The sequence below is a fragment of the Pelodiscus sinensis genome, chromosome 9 (genome assembly GCF_052426305.1).
Source record: "Pelodiscus sinensis isolate ZL-2025 chromosome 9, ASM5242630v1, whole genome shotgun sequence".
NCBI classification, from domain to species: domain Eukaryota; kingdom Metazoa; phylum Chordata; order Testudines; family Trionychidae; genus Pelodiscus; species Pelodiscus sinensis.
In genome coordinates this window covers 3,087,282-3,107,161 of record NC_143060.1, presented here as the reverse complement: position 1 = coordinate 3,107,161, position 19,880 = coordinate 3,087,282, and the positions used below count along the sequence as shown (strand labels likewise).

General features: G+C 67.7%; 1 protein-coding gene across 2 annotated transcripts in view; it reads right to left on the bottom strand.

Annotated features, from left to right (window-relative positions):
* Positions 1–19,880, bottom strand: part of BTBD19 (BTB domain containing 19) — a 53,976-nt gene that overhangs the window by 18,641 nt on the left and 15,455 nt on the right. For both annotated transcript variants that reach the window (XM_075935834.2, XM_075935833.2), the window contains exon 4: positions 1,535–1,594. In XM_075935834.2, coding sequence (XP_075791949.2) covers positions 1,535–1,594 — 60 coding nt within the window. The remainder of the gene's footprint in view (positions 1–1,534; positions 1,595–19,880) is intronic.

Below are 19,880 nucleotides of genomic sequence, written 5' to 3'. Positions count from 1 at the left end.
GGCTGTTCGACCCCCAGCGGCTCCAGAGAGCTCTGCAGCCGGCCTCGGCCCCCTGGGAGACCCAGCCCCTGTCTGCAGCCGGCACAGAGACTCGCTGTCGCCCTCACGAGGCAGGGCAGGTGGGAAAGGGACGACAGCCGGATCCGAAACAGAGCTGGGGCTGATCTGCTCCCTGGGGCCGCCCCCTCCTCGGCCAGGCCTCCACCTCGCTGGCCCTGGGCCTCTCCGTGCAGGGGGCTGAGACGAGCAGGCTCCGGCGGCTCCATCCTGGCACCGAGGGGCTGCGGGCCGGGCGCTGCGTCTCCCCAAGCAGGTTTCCACACTGTGCTTGTTGGGGCAGCACCCGAGCGCCCAGGCAGCGTGGATCCTGGCCTCAGTTTCCCCAAGGGGCCCACATCCACCGAGCCGGCCGCCAACAGGCCTGCCAAGCAGCTGGCCATGGGAGGCTGCTCAGAGCGAGCCATGGCCCCATGGGACAGCGAGCGGGGCAGGAGAGTCGTCCCAGCTGCCCACAGTGTCTGTGTCCCAGCCAGGGTGGTGGCCCCAGCCCATCCCCCAGCCAGGACCCTGCAGCAGCTGCAGAGGACAAAGCGGGAAGCAGGAGACAAAGTCGGTGTGGGGCTTTTGTCAGATCAAAGGGGCCGGCCCCGGAGCCTGTGGGGAAGAAGGGGCTGGGAGCTGGTGCACAGAACAAGGCCCACGTGGCGCAGGCCTGGCCGATACCAGTGCACCCCTAACTCCTCTGCCAGGGCCACGGCCTGACCACTAGGCCACGCTTCCTCCGGTGGGGGCTGCCATGGAAACCAACCAGCCAGGGCTTAAAGCCCCTCAGCAGGGAGGTAAGCGCTTTGCTACCCCCCTGGCTTGGCAGACAAAGGACCGGCTGGTGCTGGGGCCGCAGAGCCTGTCCGCTCGCTGCAGCTGCCTGGCCCGGCTCCTTTGTTCACTTCCTTAGGGCAGGTGTCTGGGCACGGCCCTGGGGGGCGGGGAGAATGGGGTCTGGGTTCCCCACGAGGGGCCAGCGCAGGGTGGATGGAGGCCGGGGCTTGGAGAGGGGCAGCTGCACGTCAGCTCCCTTCCCCCGACATCTGCCCCCCCTCATGGCAGATGCCTGGTCCCAGCTGGGCTGAGCTGCAAGAGCCCCTCCCCGCGGGAACGGGGCCCGGGCTGTCGTGGAGGCTCCGCGGGGGGGTCTGCGCTGGGTGTGTGCCCTGCTCCCGGGCGGTGGCAATGAAGCGAGAGGGTCTCGCAGGGTCCTCGGCTGGTCTTGGGGACCCCTCCCAGGCCCCCTTCCGGCCACCCCAACCGGCCTCTCCTTCGCCTTGGACCCCAACCCAACCCCTGGGGCCTTCCGGGGACAGGCCACCCCACTCCTCGCCAGCGCCCCGCCCCGGCCATGCAGGGTAAAGCCCCGTGCCCCGTCTGTCGAGGGCATTGCCTGGGCACAGCTGGCGGGGACGGGAGGGGTGTGTGGGTGGTGCGCCTGAGCCGCGGAGGAGGGGGAGGATCCCCAGCCACGGGGGCGGGGACTCACCTGCAGGGCCTCGCAGACCAGCTCCACGCTCAGCGCGCCTTTGAGGAACTGCACACACAGCTGCAGAGACAGACAGAGCAGGCTGTGGGGGCAGAGCGGAGAAGCCACCGTCACGCCCCCTCCCGCGCCGCCCGGAGAGCCCCGCGCCTCCGACACGCGCTGCTGCGGGCTGACTCAGCACCGTGGCAGGCAGAGGGAGAGCCCCTGGGCCCCCACGTGGCTCCGGGGGAGCGTCCCGGCGTGGGCTTGCCGTGACGTGGGGAGCCGAAGCCAGGGGAGGCTGAGTTTGGGGAACAGCCGCAGCCTGCAAAGGGCAGGTGGTGCCCACTGGGGCAGGCAAATAGGTCAGAGAACTAAGCACCAGCCTGGGTCTCAGAAAGCAGCCCCCAGAGCCAGAGGACAATGGTCGGGGACCTTCCCAGACGTGGCCAGCAGCCCAAACCTGGGGACCAAGCTAACCACCGAACACGGCATCCCCACACAGCAGGGCTGGGCAGCCAGTTTTGCAGGGCGGCCACTTCACAAATTTTGATAAGCAGTCACGCACCAGCTCTGTCCCCGAAGGGGCGGGGTTTCAGGTGCAAAGGGGCGGGGCTTCAGGTGCAAAGGAGCGGTTCCCATGAGGAAGGGGGAGGAGACTTCGTGCACTTCCCCGCCTCCCGGTCTGGATTGGCCTGGGGGCAGGGGAGCAGCAGGGCGGGTCACGGGCCGGATCAAATGGCTTGGTGGGCCAGATCTGGCCCACGGGCTGTACCTTGCTCACCTCTGCCATAGAGCAAATGCCGTGGGATGGGCCAATGTAATTAAAGAGACTGAACTGCTGCGTGACCGAATCTGGGACGTGCCCGGATCAGCTCCGTCGGGACTCGAACCCAGTCCGGAGGAGCCGAGCGCAGAGAGGCCTCAGCGGAAATCCCGGATACCAAACTCATCCAGTGCGCCAGGCGCTGTACAAACAGCCTCCTAGCGCTGACTGGAAGTAGATCAGGCAGGACAATCCCCCACACCTGGCGGGAGGGGAACAGGGTGCAGGGAGAGCCAGACTTGATCTGGAGCTATGCTGAGCCCTGCCGGCCCCCCACCCTTGAATTCAAGGCAACAACACACCTCTGGGAACCAGGCCACAAGGGACTTGACCAAGGTCATTCAGGGAGCCTGTAGCAGAGCTGGGAATCAAATCCCGGGCTCCTGAGGATTGTAACTGCCAGACAACCAATTGCAGTAGCTGATCCCCAGGTTCACCCTCCCCCCGGCTGCTTACTCTTGTTAATACACTCCCCACTCCGGCTGGCTGTCGGGGGGGGGGGGGGTTAGTTTTTCCATCAGCCTTGGGGCAAGCAGGGGAAGCTCCAGCTTCGACTCCAATGGGAGTGAGGCAGGTGGAGGATCCTGTGGGATACTTGACACCAGGGAATCGGCCAGCAGCGCCGCTGGGACCTGGAGCTTCCAGCCTGCACAGCAGCCTCAAGCAGGGCTCACAAAGCACCTTGCAAACTTACCTTAACCACTAGGCCACACTGCTGCTCACGGACACAGCTACGAGGCCTGTGCACTGGGCTGGTTTGTTCACAGAGTGAGAGTCCAGGCAGCACCAGCAGGGTGTGTGCAGTTTGCTGGGGGGCGGGAATGAGGGGCTTCCAAAGCTCCCCCACCCCAAGATGTCCTAAAGAGGGTGGCAGGGGGCTCTCGTGGTGCCATTCCAATGAGATGGCCTGGTGAGGTTCCTGGCCTCTGCCCAGCACTGGGAGCTCGCAGAGTTAATGGAGAGGGGCTGGAGTAACCAAGCCTGGCGCAGCAGACTGGAACTTTTAATAGTTTGTATGACAAGGGTGCGTGCCTCAGTTTCCCTGATGTGCTGCCTGGGTCACTAGGTGGGGGGAGGTTTTCTTTGCAGAAAGAACCCAGCGAGCCAGGTGGGGGTGGCGCTGAGCTGGCCAGGGCCTGCCCCAGACACTGGCCTGGCCACTGGGGACCCAGCAAGTGACACCCTGGCCTTCTGCAGGGAGCCAGCCGGTTCTGACCCCTCTCCCACAATGTCCAGGACGTCCCTGTGCAGCCAGCTGGGAAATCTCCAGGGCCCCAGGAACAGCTGCTGTGCATGGGCCCCATTCAAAGCCAGATTCAGTGTTCCCCTGCCGCTGGCCAAGGTCATAGGTGGCCAGGCCACACAGGTTGGCCAGGCTCAGCTCTTCCCCAGGGAGTCCTGTCTCCAGAGCCTGGGGGGGGGGAGGAGGAGGGGAGACCAGCACAGGGGAGACCTGTGGGAGGCACCTCTTCCTCGGGGCTGGGCCCAGCTTATGCAACTACAGGCCAAGCCGAACGTCCCCCGTTCCACTCCCTGGCACATGCACAGGGATCCGACTGGCCTCCCCCAGAGCACTTAGAAACCAGCCCTACCAACCAGATCACCCTGCAACTCTACGCCCCGGATCTGTATGGAAATATAATTTTGAATATGAATATGCATAGCTCAAACCTTCTTTATGCAAAACAGGTCAAGGAAACGATCATTCAAGAGCCCGTGATCCCCTGAATGTGCGTATTCTCTTTGTGGGCATGGATTGTTCTGGTACGTGACGTTAGAAGTACAAAGTGTAAACCTGCATATTTATCTAGACTTTCTAGTGGGAGCCATCAGTGGTGCCTAAGGGACTTAATGGCCCAGTGCTCAAGGCAACAATCTGGTTTTGTTTTTCCCATAAGCCTAAACTGTGGTTAGTCCTACAAAGACATGTGACCATGCCACCTGGAGCTGGAATTCATCTTAAATTTGGTATTTTTCCAGTGGGATGGGGAGGATGAAACACAGGATTGCTGCCCTGGGGGAATTCTATTTAAGGGATAGGAACAAACCAACGATTCAGCTGGCTTTTGAAATTGCCTCCCCACTGTAAAAGGAGACACAAGAAGCTGCGATACCCGTGCTAGAGAAAAGATCAGCTCTGACTTGAAGATTTTATCTGAAATAAGGATTAGGGAAAGTACGGTCCGTAACCGTGTTTTGTTTATTTTAGATTAGTAACGGGCTTTGATCTGTCTGTTTTCACTTGCAACCACATGTTTATACTTAATGGAAACACTTTTGTTTATTACCAAACCCAGCATAAATAATTGCTACTGAGGGCTGGGGGGGAAGCGGGGTAGCAATGCCTCTCTCATTTATAAAGGGAGCTTTGGGTGAATCTTTTATACAGAGTAAGACGGATTTATTTGGGGTGTTGGTCCTTTCTGAGGGTGCTGGTACTTCCCTGTTAGAAGAGCTGCGTTACTAGGCTAGGGGAGCTGTTACCCCAACTCTGTGCCTGGGATGGGGGAGACGGGAGCTTCTGGCCCAGCAGGCTCAGGGGTGTGAGCCACACATTGGGTGATAGGCCGAAGGGGATCTCTGGGATCCAATCCGTCACACGCCCCACTTTGATCCCTGGGGGAGATCGAACCAGCCATGTGCTGGAAGGTGCCCAGGGAGCAGATACGTGTCTGCTCCTGCCTGGCGGTGCCCGGCTCCGGGCAGCTCTGGGGGGCATCAGCCCGTTCACCCGGGTGACAGCCCCAGCCCTTTGCAACACGGTTCTGCCCTGGATGCACCCTCCCCCCCCCGGGCCATTGTCCAAACGCTGGTCAACGCCCGTCCGTGGCGCCCGGGGGCCCCTCGCTGACCGGGAGAGGTTCAGTCACACCTGGCACAGGGCTGCGTGTGCTGGGACTCTGCGGAGGGGCCGTGGGCCAAGGCTCCGGCCACGCACTCCCGGGGGGGCAGTACAACCAATCCCTCCCCTGCCCAGGGCAAACCGGTCGTGCTCTCGACTGTGACAGGAGGGGAGTGGGCCCCACCTCCGAGCCTGGGGCAGGGAACGAAAGCGGGGCCAGCAAAGGGGGGATCCCCACCCCACGTGTTCAGGGCCCAGCAAGCCGGGGGGGGGGAAGGCACGGCTCTGGTGGCATTTCTGGGCCTGTCTCCTGCTTGGTAGCCTGCCGGCGCCAGCCTCACCCGGGCACAGGACACCGGAGCCACAGCCCGGGCGTCACCCCCAGTGCACCTCACTGCGCGGCAGGGGAAGAGGCTCCTCTCGACGGGCTGGTTTCCTAGCCCGGCGCTCAGGAACGGGGGTTGCATCATGGGAAGAAGCCAAGGCCCCGTGATTCAGGCCGGGCACCCCCAGGCTCTTGGCCAGGCAGAGCACAGGCGAGCGGGCACCGTCTGCGAGCGAGGTCCCGCTGGCCAGCGCCCTCCGAGTGCCCCAGGGAGCGTGCGATGCGGCCCCAAGCTGCCGGCACCCAGAGCATCACAGCAGGCGCGGGGCTCCCCCCCCCCCCCCCGGCCACCTGCCCCCAGGCTGTGAGGCAGCGGCTTCCCCACCAGGGGCTGTAGAGGGCAGGGAGCCGGCGCCTTTGCCAGAAGGCTCAAGGGAAGGTGGAAGCAGCAGACCAGGCCTCGGGGCCAGGGGGTCACTCGGCGCAGCAGAGGGGAGCAGGCCAGGCCCCCCGCGTGCTCCAGCAGCCCCATCAGACGGGTGACCCGCTATGGCCTGCCCGCCACCCCCTCGCCGGGAAAGCTCTGCTCCTCCCAGGACCCCGGGGTGGCTGCGCCCTGCTCCGCCTGCGGCCAGGCTCCTGGCCCCATTCCTGCCCCAGGCGCCCCGTGAGCACGGCCCACAAAGCAAACCACAAGCAAAGGAAATTGCAGCAAGGGTGGTGCAGGCACCGGGAGCCAGGACATAGGGAAGCTGGCGACTTCCTGCTGCAGCCAAGGGTGACTCAGCCAGCCAGCTGGCAAGCGGCACTGGGGGCATGGAGCAGAGCCCAGCGGGGGCAAGCGATGAGATGCCTTCCTCAGCCCACACGGGCACTGCCTGCCCCAGCGGGCTCCCCTCGGCCACACACGCCCCGCCCCCCTGCCAGGCTACCCTCGGCCACACCCTGCTCTGCCATGGCCCCGCCCCCCGCCAGGCTACCCTCGGCCACACCCTGCTCTGCCACGGCCCCGCCCCCCGCCAGGCTACCCTCGGCCACACCCTGCTCTGCCACGGCCCCGCCCCCCGCCAGGCTACCCTCGGCCACACCCTGCTCTGCCACGGCCCCGCCCCCCGCCAGGCTACCCTCGGCCACACCCTGCTCTGCCACAGCCCCGCCCCGCCCCCCTGCCAGGCTACCCTCGGCCACACCCTGCTCTGCCACGGCCCTGCCCCCCGCCAGGCTACCCTCGGCCACACCCTGCTCTGCCACGGCCCCGCCCCCCGCCAAGCTACCCTCGGCCACACCCTGCTCTGCCACGGCCCCGCCCCCCGCCAGGCTACCCTCGGCCACACCCTGCTCTGCCACAGCCCCGCCCCCCCCACCAGGCTACCCTCGGCCACACCCCGCTCTGCCACGGCCCCGCCTCCCCGCCAGGCTCCCCTCGGCCACACCCCGCTCTGCCACGGCCCCGCCCCCCCGCCAGGCTCCCCTCGGCCACACCCCGCTCTGCCACGGCCCCGCCCCCCTGCCAGGCTCCCCTTGGCCACACCCCGCTCTGCCACGGCCCCGCCCCCGCACCAGGCTCCCCTCGGCTACACCCTGCTCTGCCACGGCTCCACCAACCCTGCCAGGCTCCCCTCGGCCACACCCTGCTCTGCCACGGCCTCACCCACCCCGCCAGGCTCCTCTTGGCCACACCCTGCTCTGCTACGGCCCCGCCCCCCGCCAGGCTCTTCTTGGCCACACCCTGCTCTGCCACGGCTCCACCCACCCCATCACAGCCCCACCCACACAGCCAGCCATGCCCGGCCCTGCTGCCTGCTCCCCTCCCCACATCTCTTTCCCCTTTGCCATTCAGTCTCAGATGCTCCACTGACCCCCTCTGAGAGCCCCCCCACTGCGAGCAGCAAGAGCCAGTCCGTGGGGTCAGCCCCAGAGACAGCTGGGAGAAAGGAGGGGAAGGGACCCCGATGCCTGCGGCAGCCGGGCCCCTTGTTTCTGGTGTTCGCAGGGCTTTCCACGTATCTTCGCAGGCACTGCCCAGCCGCTCCCCCCCTGCCCGCGCCAGGCCCCGAGGTGCCAGGGAGCAGAGCTGGGCCCTGGGAACGAGCCAGGCTGGTCTGGCTGGATCGGCAGCTTCAGCGCCAGGCGCTGCGTGGGAAAAGCCGGTGCAGGCCTCCGGGCCGTTGCATCAGGGGCTGGGCCCGCCCGCGCTGGGAAGGGAGCCTGAGCTTTCCACCTGCCTCCCAGCCAAGCCAGGCCTCCCAGCTGGGGCTTTCCCACAGCTTCCTGCTCCCCCTTCCCCTGCGCCCCCCCGCCCTCCTGCCACCTGCCTGCCAAGGCCGCCGCGCCTCGCTGGGCGTGAGGAGAGGAGGCTGCTGGCCGGCCAGCGGAGGTCTCTGGTCTAATCACGGGGTGGGGCCCCCCATCACTGCGCCCCTGGGAAACACGCTCCCTTCCAGGTGCCGTCCAGCCGCCCACAGGCCCCTGCAGCTGTGTCCAGCCCATCCCAGACACATCCGCCCGGCCGGCCACCCACCAGGGGGGAGAAATCCCTTCAGCTCCGGTCGGGAAGGAGCTGGAACCGGCCTCCCCGTGCACCAGCCCCCTGCCTGCTCGGGCCCCCGGGTGCTACGAGCTGCGCAGGCCTCAGACCAGTCCCAACAGGATGGTTGCTCCCCTCAGCAACCCACCAGCAGGAAGGGCAGGGACTGGCCCCCTCGGGGGCCGAGAGCGAGGGGGTCCTGGCACCGGCTGCTGCCACGTCCCGGCTGCTGGCAGCTTTTAGGCCCAAACAAAGTGAGCTGAGAGCAGGCGAGGCCCCGGCCGGGCTCACCCAGAGCACAAAAGCTGTTCCTGCCCTGGGAGCGCTGGCGCAGCCCCCAAGGACGGACGGCGACCTGCCCTGGCGGCGCCTGGCGAGGGGCCCAGCTCCGGCGCGGGGGCCTGGGAGCTCACAGGCTGGCTGCAGGAGCGTGGGGGTGACGCCGCACCCTCCGGTAGGCATCCGCCCCCGTGACAGGGGTGTGGAAAGCGAGCACGCCCCAGCCGCCGGAGGAGCAGCACCGCTCCAGCCTCTGGCTGGAAGGTCACCGTTGCTGTTTCATCAACGCCAGGGCCACCCACAGCTTCCTGGTTCTCACTCTGCTGCATGAGTTACCCACAATGTCACAGGGACAGCGACTCAGAGCTAGCTCTCAAAGCAGCAGCCCCTGCCCTGGAGTGAAGGGAGACTCCCCATTAGCAGAGAGCAGTATAGGGCCTATGTGACGTAGTGGGGGGTACCTTGCTGGTGGCTATGCTGAGCAGTGGGCTGTGGGTGACCTCCGCTGGCTGCTGGCTGCAGCACGGCCCGGCAGGGCAGGGGATGAGTCATTATGCAAGGGGGCTCCGAACCTGTCCGACCAGTTATCTCCCAGGGAGCGGACCAATGGGAGGAAGGGGAGTGGAGCCCTGGCTGGGGGCAGGGCTGGGAGTGAGTGAGTTAGGTTTCGGGCTGGTATCATGGAGGAAGCAGCCTAGGCAACGGGCTGGGATTTAGGGGCCCAGGCTCCCCCATATCAAGGGGGGCTGAGGCATCCCAGGCCTGCCCTGTATCCAGATGACATCTGTGCTGTGCTGTATCCTGGAGGAGCAATAAACTCCCTCTATTCTACGGGGGTGCAGGAGACGGGGAAACCCCAACGCGCCGTCACAGCCTATGACACTGAGTGGCGCAGGTTTGATTCCAGCCTGCAGGGGTCGGTAGTGCTCACACGCACACCCCACTTCTTTCCAGTGCTGGCAAACTTCCCCCTCCCACAGAGAGAGGTGAGGGGCTTTAGCCACGTACCCCAGGCCTGGGAGAAACCGCTCTGAGCGCAGGGGCTCGGGAGCAGATCCATGGAGGCAGGGCTGCCAGCCTGTTGGCCCCAGTGGGAAGGAAAGCAGGCCTGGCTTTCCCCAGCCACGGGCCCCGCTGAGGCAGAGCCGGGCTCAAAGCAAGCTGACGGCTTTGTGCCCTGGGCTGACAGGTGCTCCCGGGCGTTGCCAGTCGCTGCAGGGCAGGGACCGCTCGCAGGTAGCAAGAGCAGCAGCGCTCGGTCGCAGGCAGCGCATGGACGGGGCCTCCCAGCAGCACCCGCAGCCTGCGGCGCTGAGCTACAGAGCACAGGAAAGCCAGGCGCCTGCAGCACAGACAAGCAGGCCGGAGAACCCAGGACACAGCCCTGCCGGTGCCCCTCTCACCCGATGCACAGCCCCTTCAGCCCTGCCAGTGCCTCTCACTCCCGGCCCACAGCCCCTCCAGCCCATCCCAGCCCTGCCAGTGCCTCTCACTCCCGCCCACAGCCCCTTCATCCCTGCCGGTGCCTCTCACTCCCGGCCCACAGCCCCTTCAGCCCTGCCAGTGCCTCTCACTCCCGCCCACAGCCCCTTCAGCCCTGCCGGTGCCCCTCACTCCCAGCCCACAGCCCCCCCAGCCCAGCCCAGCCCAGCCCTGCCGGTGCCCCTCACTCCCGGCCCACAGCCCCTCCAGCCCAGCCCAGCCCCCCCAGTCCTGCTGGTGCCCCTCACTCCCACCCCATAGCCCCCTCAGCCCAGCCCAGCCCAGCCCCCCCCAGCCCTGCTGGTGCCCCTCACTCCCACCCCATAGCCCCCTCAGTCCAGCCCAGCCCAGCCCCCCCTAGTCCTGCTGGTGCCCCTCACTCCCACCCCATAGCCCCCTCAGTCCAGCCCAGCCCAGCCCCCCCCAGCCCTGCCGGTGCCCCTCACTCCCACCCCATAGCCCCCTCAGCCCAGCCCAGCCCAGCCCAGCCCAGCCCAGCCCTGCCCCCCCCAGCCCTGCCGGTGCCCCTCACTCCCACCCCATAGACCCCTCAGTCCAGCCCAGCCCAGCCCCCCCTAGTCCTGCTGGTGCCCCTCACTCCCACCCCATAGCCCCCTCATTCCAGCCCTGGGCTGCCTGCCTTCCCCACAGCTCCACTGAGGCCCCTGAGCACACACTACCTCTGAGACTCCTGTTCCAGCCCCCTCCCGAGAGGGGCCAGCTGCCCTGCCACACCGCACGGGGGCAGAGGCAGCCTGGCGGCCCCCTGCCACTCAGCCGGTCAGGATGGCGCGTCTCCCCCCGAGGCCGCAGCCTCACCGTTCTGCTGCTGCTCCCAGCTTCCCCCGCAGCGCAGCCGGAGCCGGGGGAGGGGCTGCGGAGCAATTACTGGGGACAAGGCGCGGAGAGGCCCGAATCTCTTCTCCTTTGCGCCCATTTTACAGGGGGTCAGAGCGCCCCGGCTGCCGCGGCGTTACTCCTGCTTTACTCCGTGGGGGGGAGGGGCAGCCGCCCTGCGCACGCAGAGGGTCCTTTGGACCCGCTCTGGCCCGGCTGGGCTGGGGGGCTGCAGCTCGTAGCTGGGGTGGGGGGGGGCGCGTGTCTGTGGGGGACGAGCTGCCACTGGAAGGGGCCTTCGGAGGCACGACGGGGGCAGAGCAAGCGGGATTAACTGTCACCTGAGCGTCGGCTGCAGGCCGCTTCTCCCAGGAGCCGGGCCCGGGCCAGCTGGCAGCTCGCCCTGCCCAGCCTGCTGCCCGGAGGTAACACCGGGAGGCGTCAATTCCCATTGCAGCTGCTTCCCACCATCCCGAGCAACAGGCAAACACGGCCCCTAATCCTCTCTCAGCCCCCCCCCATCTCACTGAACGCAGAGGGGACCCTCTGAGGGACGCAGCTCCGGCAACGCGGGCCCTTGGAGGGGGGGAAGGTGTGTAGGGGACACAAAAGGCCCGTTCCCCCCACCCCGAGGGATTAACAAGAGGGGCGCTCAGACCGTGTGCGTCTTACGCAGCCTTTGAGTCGCCAGCCGCAGCCCCACTGCAGCCTACAGCGGGGCAGGGCGCTCCAGGCCCTGTGCGTGCCCTGCGGGTCCGGTGGCCAGCCTTCTGTCTGGCCAGGGTCTAGCTTAGCCGGTGTCTTCTGACCCGCGGCTGGGAGCCTGGGACACAAAAGAGGCAGCTCAGTGCACGGCCCTCATTAGCCTGAGGCTGCTACGGGTTTGCCAGGCCGCGGCGGCGCCATGGAAGCGCTGGCAACCCCTCCCAGCAGGACGCCCGCCCCGCATTGCTCCGTCCTGGCTCTGTGAGCTCCCAACAGAGCGTGTCCCCCCCCGCCCCGTCCTTGCTGTCCCTGCTGTCTTCTTCCCCCGCCCGGCACACCCCTGCACGACTGCCCCCTCCGGGGCGGGAGCAGAGCTGTTTGACTGTGTGTCCGTGTCCCTGTAGCGCTCCCTGTTCAGGGAGAGTCTCCTCCAGCACCGGCAGGGGGGGTGAGCTGGGGCCCTGCTGGGGCACTGCGGCTGCCTGCCTTGCAGCACTGTCACCGCCTCAGCAGGCGACCGCAGCCGTGTCACAAACAGCCCCCGCCTTTTGTTTTGGCTTCCTGGTTTCTGGGAACTTCACAGATAAATCACAGCCCCCAGCCCTTCCCCCACCGGGCGGCCAGCTCCGTTGGGACCGCCCGCAAGGCCTGGAGGAGCCGGCCCCGGGATGCCACGTGCCCACCGCCCACCCAGACCGGGGGCAGCTTTCGACCGTCCCCACCCGGGCCCTGCAGGCAGGTGGGGGAGGGGTGGGCGAGCATAGAGACGAGCCGGGTGACCGGGCTTCTGTTCTCAGCTCTGGCGAGCTCCGCCCAGGCCCCAGCCCCACTCCCTGCCTCAGTTTACCCAGCTGGCCAAATGGGCAGTGGGGCTGACCCAGCAGGCAGGAGGCCGTGGGGCTTAGGGGCTCTCTGCTCACAGCTGTACCAGCATAACTGTGGTGACGGCGGGAGGGGGGGCAGTCCAGCGTGCGGACACAGGTCCACGGGGACGGGCCTTTCCCACCGATTCCTGGCCTTCGCCAGCCCTGCACAAGCTGCGTGGGGCCTGCGCACTTTTATACCCGGCTGCCCGTGCCCGTGCGGAGGGCAGCGCCCCGGGAGCCACGCCGGGTTAGTCAGAGCCCCCAGGGCAGGAGGGCGGGCGCTGGCTGCCGGGGAGCCCCGGGGAGGAGGGGACGGACGGGTTGCGAGCAGGGCCAGGCGCGGAGGAGACGGGTTTGAGCCAGGCACTGGCTGGACAGGCACAGGGATGCCATACTGGCAGGCAGCCAGGCTCGCCGGGGCAGGAAGTTAATGGGAGGTCGCTGCCCTCCAGCCTGGGCTGCTGCACGGCAGTTTGCCATGTCACGGCCCCCCCACGCACGCCCCATCCCCCCCGCTGAGCACGCGCCAGGCCCAGAGCAGGGAGGGGAAGGAGCCAAGCGACCCCCCGCTGAGCCGGCAGGGATGGGGCTGGCGGTGCCGAGAGCCGCCCCACACGGCGTTCCCCAGGGGAACACGGAGAACTTCACGCCGGGCCTGGCTCCCCGGGAGGCAGATTCCTTCCCGCTAGGCCCCGCGCACCCCGGCCTCTCCCCCGCCCCACGCGGCCCTGCTGCCGACAAGCCCAGACCTGCTCCCTGGGCCCTGTCCGGCTGCCTGCTTGGCTGGGGGCTGCCAGGGCGCTAGGGCTGTAAAACGCTCTGCCAGGCCCCAGTGGTGGGAGCAGAAAGGGCCGGGGGGGGGGGGGGGAGCCGCTGGCTGTGCCCACCCCACCCCCACTCCACTCCAGAGCACCCCAGAGTCCTCCCGGGTGTCTCTCACACTCCCTGGCCCACGCCCGGAGGGACATCACAGGGTCCCCATTTGGCACAAACAGCGACGGGACGTGCCTGAAATCCCAGTGAGTCAGGACAGGCTGGGGGGTGTTCAGGGGGCTGTTACCCCAGGCAGGGGGAGGAGGGGGGGGGGCTGGTGGTGTTGAGGGGGCTGTTACCTCAGGCAGGGGGCCAAGGGGGGGGCTGGTGGTGTTGAGGGGGCTGTTACCCCAGGCAGGGGGAGGAGGGGGGGCTGGTGGTGTTGAGGGGGCTGTTACCCCAGGCAGGGGGCCGAGGGGGGGCTGGAGGGTGTTGAGGGGACTGTTACCCCAAGCAGGGGGCCGGGGGGCTGGTGGTGTTGAGGGGGCTGTTACCCCAGGCAGGGGGCCGAGGGGGGGCTGGAGGGTGTTGAGGGGGCTGTTACCCCAGGCAGAGGGACGAGGGGGAGCTGGGGGTGTTGAGGGGGCTGTTACCCCAGGCAGGAGGCCGAGCGGGGGCTGGAGGGTGTTGAGGGGGCTGTTACCCCAGGCAGGGGGATGGGGGGGCTGGTGGTGTTGAGGGGGCTGTTACCCCAGGCAGAGGGACGAGGGGGGCTGGGTGGTGTTGGGGGGGCTGTTACCCCAGGCAGGGGGCCGAGGGGGGGCTGGAGGGTGTTGAGGGGACTGTTACCCCAAGCAGGGGGCCGGGGGGGCTGGTGGTGTTGAGGGGGCTGTTACCCCAGGCAGGAGGCCGAGGGGGGGCTGGAGGGTGTTGAGGGGGCTGTTACCCCAGGCAGGGAGGCGAGGAGGGGCTGGAGGGTGTTGAGGGGGCTGTTACCCCAGGCAGGGGGACAAGGGGGGGCTGGAGAGTGTTGAGGGGGCTGTTACCCCAGGCAGGGGGCCGAGGGGGGGCTGGAGGGTGTTGAGGGGGCTGTTACCCCAGGCAGGGGGCCGAGGGAGAGCTGGGGGTGTTGAGGGGGCTGTTACCCCAAGCAGGGAGGTGAGGGAGGTCTGGGGGGTGTTGAGGGGGCTGTTACCCCAGGCAGAGGGACGAGGGGGAGCTGGGGGTGTTGAGGGGGCTGTTACCCCAGGCAGGGGGCCGAGGGGGAGCTGGGGGTGTTGAGGGGGCTGTTACCCCAGGCAGGGGGCTGAGGGGGGGCTGGAGGGTGTTGAGGGGGCTGTTACCCCAGGCAGGGGGATGGGGGGGAGCTGGGGGTGTTGAAGGGGCTGTTACCCCAGGCAGGGGGAAGGGGGCAGACTCCCCCCAGCAGTAGCTGTGCTCCCCTAACTCCGTACTCCCCACGGTGCCTGCAGGTTTTGGGCAGCCAGCGGGCAGAACCGGCATCAAAGCCGAGCGCCCCCCCGCCCAGCGCTGCGGCTCAGCAGCCAGCACCCGCCCCGGCGCCTGGCGCGGCAGCAAGGCCTTTGTTCACGTGCCCAGGGCTGCTCTGAACGAGCCCGTGGATCCCCCCGCCCCATCGTCCGCAGGCCGGAGCCGCCCTTTGTGCGCGGCACGGGACGGCAGCTGTTCCGGGCTGGCCCCGGCCCAGCTCCGCGCCCATTTCCCGCCCTCCCCCACCCGGCCCACCTGCCTCGCTCAGCACCCGAGCGCCCAGCCGGGGCAGGCGGGACGGGGGAGGGTCCCGGGGCAGCAGGCGGGATGCGGCTCTTCCCAGACATGGAGCCGATCAGCCAGCTAGGTCGACAAAACCCCCCGCCGGGGAACAAGGCAACGTCACAATCAAAACAGAGAGACGAGCATTCCTGGGCCACAGGCCTGCTGGTGCCACACGCTCTGCACTGGCCCCCCAGCCTGGACCTGCCAGCCCCACGGCCCCTGCACCAGCCCCCCACGTCCCCAGCCTGGACCTGCCAGCCCCACGGCCCCTGCACCAGCCCCCCACGTCCCCAGCCTGGACCTGCCAGCCCCACGGCCCCTGCACCAGCCCCCCACGTCCCCAGCCTGGACCTGCCAGCCCCACGGCCCCTGCACCGGCCCCCCACCTCCCCAGCCTGGACCTGCCAGCCCCATGGCCCCTGCACCGGCCCCCCACCTCCCCAGCCTGGACCTGCCAGCCCCATGGCCCCTGCACCGGCCCCCCACCTCCCCAGCCTGGACCTGCCAGCCCCACGGCCCCTGCACCAGCCCCCCACGTCCCCAGCCTGGACCTGCCAGCCCCACGGCCCCTGCACCAGCCCCCCACCTCCCCAGCCTGGACCTGCCAGCCCCACGGCCCCAGCCTGGACCTGCTAGCCCCACGGCCCCTGCGCCAGCCCCCCACCTCCCCAGCCTGGACCTGCTAGCCCCACGGCCCCTGCGCCAGCCCTATCTCTCCAGCCTGGGTCTGCAAGCCCCCTTCCACTGCACCAGCCCCCCAACTCCCCAGCCTGGGCCTGCCAGCCCCACGCCCCCTGCGCCAGCCCCATCTCTCCAGCCTGGACCTGCCCCTCTAGTTTTAAGTGACCCAAGAAACTCACTTCCCTGCGTTGCCCTGCCCCCCAGCTCTCACTGCCAGGCAGCTTCCCCTCCGCCCCGCACTAGCCTGGCTCGGCTCTCTGCCCTGCGGCCACTCAGCCAGGTCCTCTGCTTGCGTGGGACCTGCGCCCTTTCTGAGCTTGGCGGGGGCCTGGGCCGAAGGCTGGCAGCCGGGTCCCCGGAGGGGATCGGAGACGAAGGCTGCAAGGGGCCCTTCCCTGCTCCCCTGAGCGCGGCTGTGAGCTGGGCCCCGCCTGCCGCCCGGTTTAACCTTCCCGCAGCCCTGGGGCCTGTCCCCACCCACTGGCCTGGGGGGGGGCAGGCTGGGCCCGGGTGCTTTGGGTGCACATTTGCCCCTCCAAGTCCAGCCCCCGCCCCGGGAAACAGGCCGGGCTGGGCTAGGGCCGGGCCCCACGGCAGAGAAACGGCAGGTCCCAGAACACAACACGCAGCCCATGGCAGAGCAGTGCATGCTGGGAGCTTCACGCTCCATTGGGTGCAGATATTCCCCTCCGCGCTGTTGAGGTCTCTCCCCGATGGGGCCTTCCCCCTGGGCCCTGCCATCCCTGGGGTCCAGGCCACGGCTCGGGAGCGCTGCTGCCACTCCGGGTCCTGCCACCAGCCCCGGGCTCTGAGGCTGGGCTGCCGCCTCTCCTGGACCGGACGCCATTAGCGGTACTAGCATCTGGCCCGGCCTGTGCGGGAGAGTTGGCAGCTGTAGGTGTGAGCCCCGCCTGGGGCGGTGAGGGGTGCAAAAAGATTTCTGGGAGGGGGCCACAGCTCAGCCCAGCTCAGCCCCCCCCCCAATTTGTTCCAGCGCCGCAAGAAACGCGCTCGTTAGAAGCGCCCCGGCTGCGGGTTCCTCGGACCCCATGGCTGCGAAGGCTCCGTGGGGACTGGGTGCATCTCTGCCGCGGCAACTGGAAAGGGAGCAGCACTAGCCCGGGGTGTGGGCTGCTGGGAAGAGGAAGCGGCACATGGGAAGAGCGCGAAGGACACGTGCCCCCTGGGCGCGGCCGGGGAGCGGAATGCAGGTGTGATGGGCGGCCGCCTGTGCGGGAAGGGAGGGACGAATTCCCAGCTGCTGACAATGCCCCGGGCCCGGTGGATTCCTGGAAAACTGAAAGTGCCTAGACTCAGAGATCCGCAGGCGGGTGGGGAAAGCCGCTGGCTTCCTGCCAGCGCCGCCCTGAATCACAGCACCCAGGAATGGGGAAGCGGCATGAGATCATGGCGCCCCGGCCCCGCTGCCATGTGCAGGATCACCCCCCGCACAGCGGCCTGAGCACTGTCGCGTGTGCGCGTGTGGGGTGCACCAGCAGCGGGGCTCACACCAAGCCTGGGAAGGCTGCCTCCGGAACTGCGACACCAGGAAATTCAGCCTGATATTCCGCTTACATTTCCCCCCTTGTTCTACGGCTGCTCGTTGTTCTGCTAAATAACTCCCCTCCGATATTGTAAGAACATAGGAACGGCCACACTGAGTCAGCCCAAAGGTCCATCTAACCCAGCGTCCTGTCTGCCGGCAGCGGCCTGCACCCATTGAGATTGACGCTGGGTGACTGTGGCTCTCGTTCCCTCCCTTCGGTCTTGTCTAGGGGAGGGAAGTTTTCCGTGCCGGGACGTGTTCGGAACACACATACGCCCACACAGGTCCCAACCAGTTTACAAAGGCGCTAAAGAGACGGCGAATTTTCAGAGCCATAGCCCAAGTTATGGCAAGTGCAGAGGAAGATCCATCAAAACCGTTCACTTGGTCACCCCGCTATAACCCCATCGGGCACCGTGGGATGCCTCCCCACAATGCACTGTTCCTGGAAGCGCAGCAAGAAACGGTGGGATAAGTACCCAGAAGGCACTGCAACTGAAAAGCCTTAGGAAAATGTCTATGGCATGAGTCGCGTAGACCATCTGTGCTGAAGCCAAGTCAATCGAGACTCAGCTGAGCCAAGGACTTTGTCCTCGTGTGACGGCATGTCAGGGTTCCCCCACCTCCTGCACCCCGAAATGGCACGAACAGACTCCGCCAGCCAGTAGAATAGAGGGAGTTTATTGCCTCTCCAGGATACAGCCCAGCACAGATGTAATCTGGTTCCAGGGCAGGCCTAGGATGCCTCAGCCCCCTTGAGATGGGGGAGTCTGGGCCCCTAAATCCCAGCCCCTTTCCCTAGACTGTCTCCTCCATGCTCCCAGACAGAAACTAACTCCCTCACTTCCAGCCCTGCCCCCCAGCCAGGGCAGCATTCCACCTTCCTTTGTTCCTCTCCATGGGGGGTGTCTGGCCACTGGTTTGCATAGTGACTCATCCTGTTTTGCTGGGTCGTGGTCCCCACGGCAGCCAGTGGGGGTTACCCCAGAGCCAGCAGCATAGAAACCAGCCAGGTACCCCCACTACGTCACACCTCGCTGGGCCAGAAAATGAGCATGGTTCTTTGCAGCATTCCTCAGAATCCCGGCTCTGTCTGCATTTCTGTGTGAAATGCAGCGAGAGCGGAATATGGCTTCCAGGGTTTGTCACTTCGTGGGAAAACAGAAAAGCAGGACTGGGCTAGGTTGTTCCAAAGGGACCCGGGGCTCACAGCCGAAAGAACCTCGCTACGCAGGGGCTTGACTTTCACAGTTCTCTGAGAGCAGGAAGGTGAGGGAAGGTCATTCTGGTCAGGGAGGTGTAGACCCTCCCTTGGCAGGACTGGTTTGACCTGCCCCCCCCTCCCGGCTCCTGCACAAGAACAGAGCTAAATAGGCATCACAAAGAGCCTCTTTTCTTGTGTTAATTGTGCTGGAGCTGTGTGTCCTGCTTGCTACGTGCGAAATCACTTGAGACTCCTGGGCAGAAGTCATGGCCAAGAGGCAGATGGCAGCGGGTGGTGACTGACAGCCAGCGGCGGGGGCAGAGATGTGACAGGTGGCCAGCAGAGTGGCTGCAGTACAACAAGTGGCCAGCAGGGCAGCAGCAGCGGAGAGGGGAACCCAGCGGCCGGCAGGGGGGCAGCGGAGAGGGGAGCCGAGTGGCCGGCAGGGCAGCGGCAGCGGAGAGGGGAGCCGAGCGGCCGGCAGGGGGGCAGCGGAGAGGGGAGCCGAGCGGCCGGCAGCGGAGAGGGGAGCCAAGCGGCCGGCAGGGCGGCAGCGGAGAGGGGAGCCGAGCGGCCGGCAGGGCGGCAGCGGAGAGGGGAGCCGAGCGGCCGGCAGGGGGGCAGCGGAGAGGGGAGCCGAGCGGCCGGCAGGGCGGCAGCGGAGAGGGGAGGTGAGCGGCTGGCAGGGCGGCAGCGGAGAGGGGAGCCGAGCGGCCGGCAGGGGGGCAGCGGAGAAGGGAGCCGAGCGGCCGGCAGGGGGGCAGCGGAGAGGGGAGCCGAGCGGCCGGCAGGGCGGCAGCGGAGAGGGGAGCCGAGCGGCCGGCAGGGCGGCAGCGGAGAGGGGAGCCGAGCGGCCGGCAGGGCGGCAGCGGAGAGGGGAGCCGAGCGGCCGGCAGGGGGGCAGCGGAGAGGGGAGCCGAGCGGCCGGCAGGGGGGCAGCGGAGAGGGGAGCCGAGCGGCCGGCAGGGGGGCAGCGGAGAGGGGAGCCGAGCAGCTGGCAGGGGGGCAGCGGAGAGGGGAGCCGAGCGACCAGCAGGGCAGCAGCGGAGAGGGGAGCTGAGCGGCCGGCAGGGGGGCAGCGGAGAGGGGAGCCGAGCGGCCGGCAGGGCGGCAGCGGAGAGGGGAGCCGAGCGGCCGGCAGGGGGGCAGCGGAGAGGGGAGCTGAGCGGCCGGCAGGGGGGCAGCGGAGAGGGGAGCCGAGCGGCCGGCAGGGGGGCAGCGGAGAGGGGAGCCGAGCAGCCGGCAGGGGGGCAGCGGAGAGGGGAGCCGAGCAGCTGGCAGGGGGGCAGCGGAGAGGGGAGCCGAGCGACCAGCAGGGCAGCAGCGGAGAGGGGAGCTGAGCGGCCGGCAGGGCGGCAGCGGCAGGGAGGGGAGCCGAGCGGCCGGGCAGGCAGCAGAGGAGAAGGGAGCCGAACGACTGGCAGCAGGGAGGGGAGCCGAGCAGCCAGCAGGGTGGCAGCGGAGAGGGGAGCCGAGCAGCCAGCAGGGCGGCAGCAGAAGGCACAACGTGCAGCTAGCAAGGCGGGGATGGAGAGGCGTAATGAGCAGCCAGCTGGGCGGTGCCAGAAAGCAGCGAGCAGGCGGCTGGCGAGTGACCAGTGAAGCAAGGAAGATGCCTCCTTACCTGCCCCCACCCAAGGTGGGAGGTGACCTGTGCGGATGCCCCTCCGACTGAGCGGGGTGCCGAGACGGGTTGGGCCTTGCCGGACTTAGGGGGC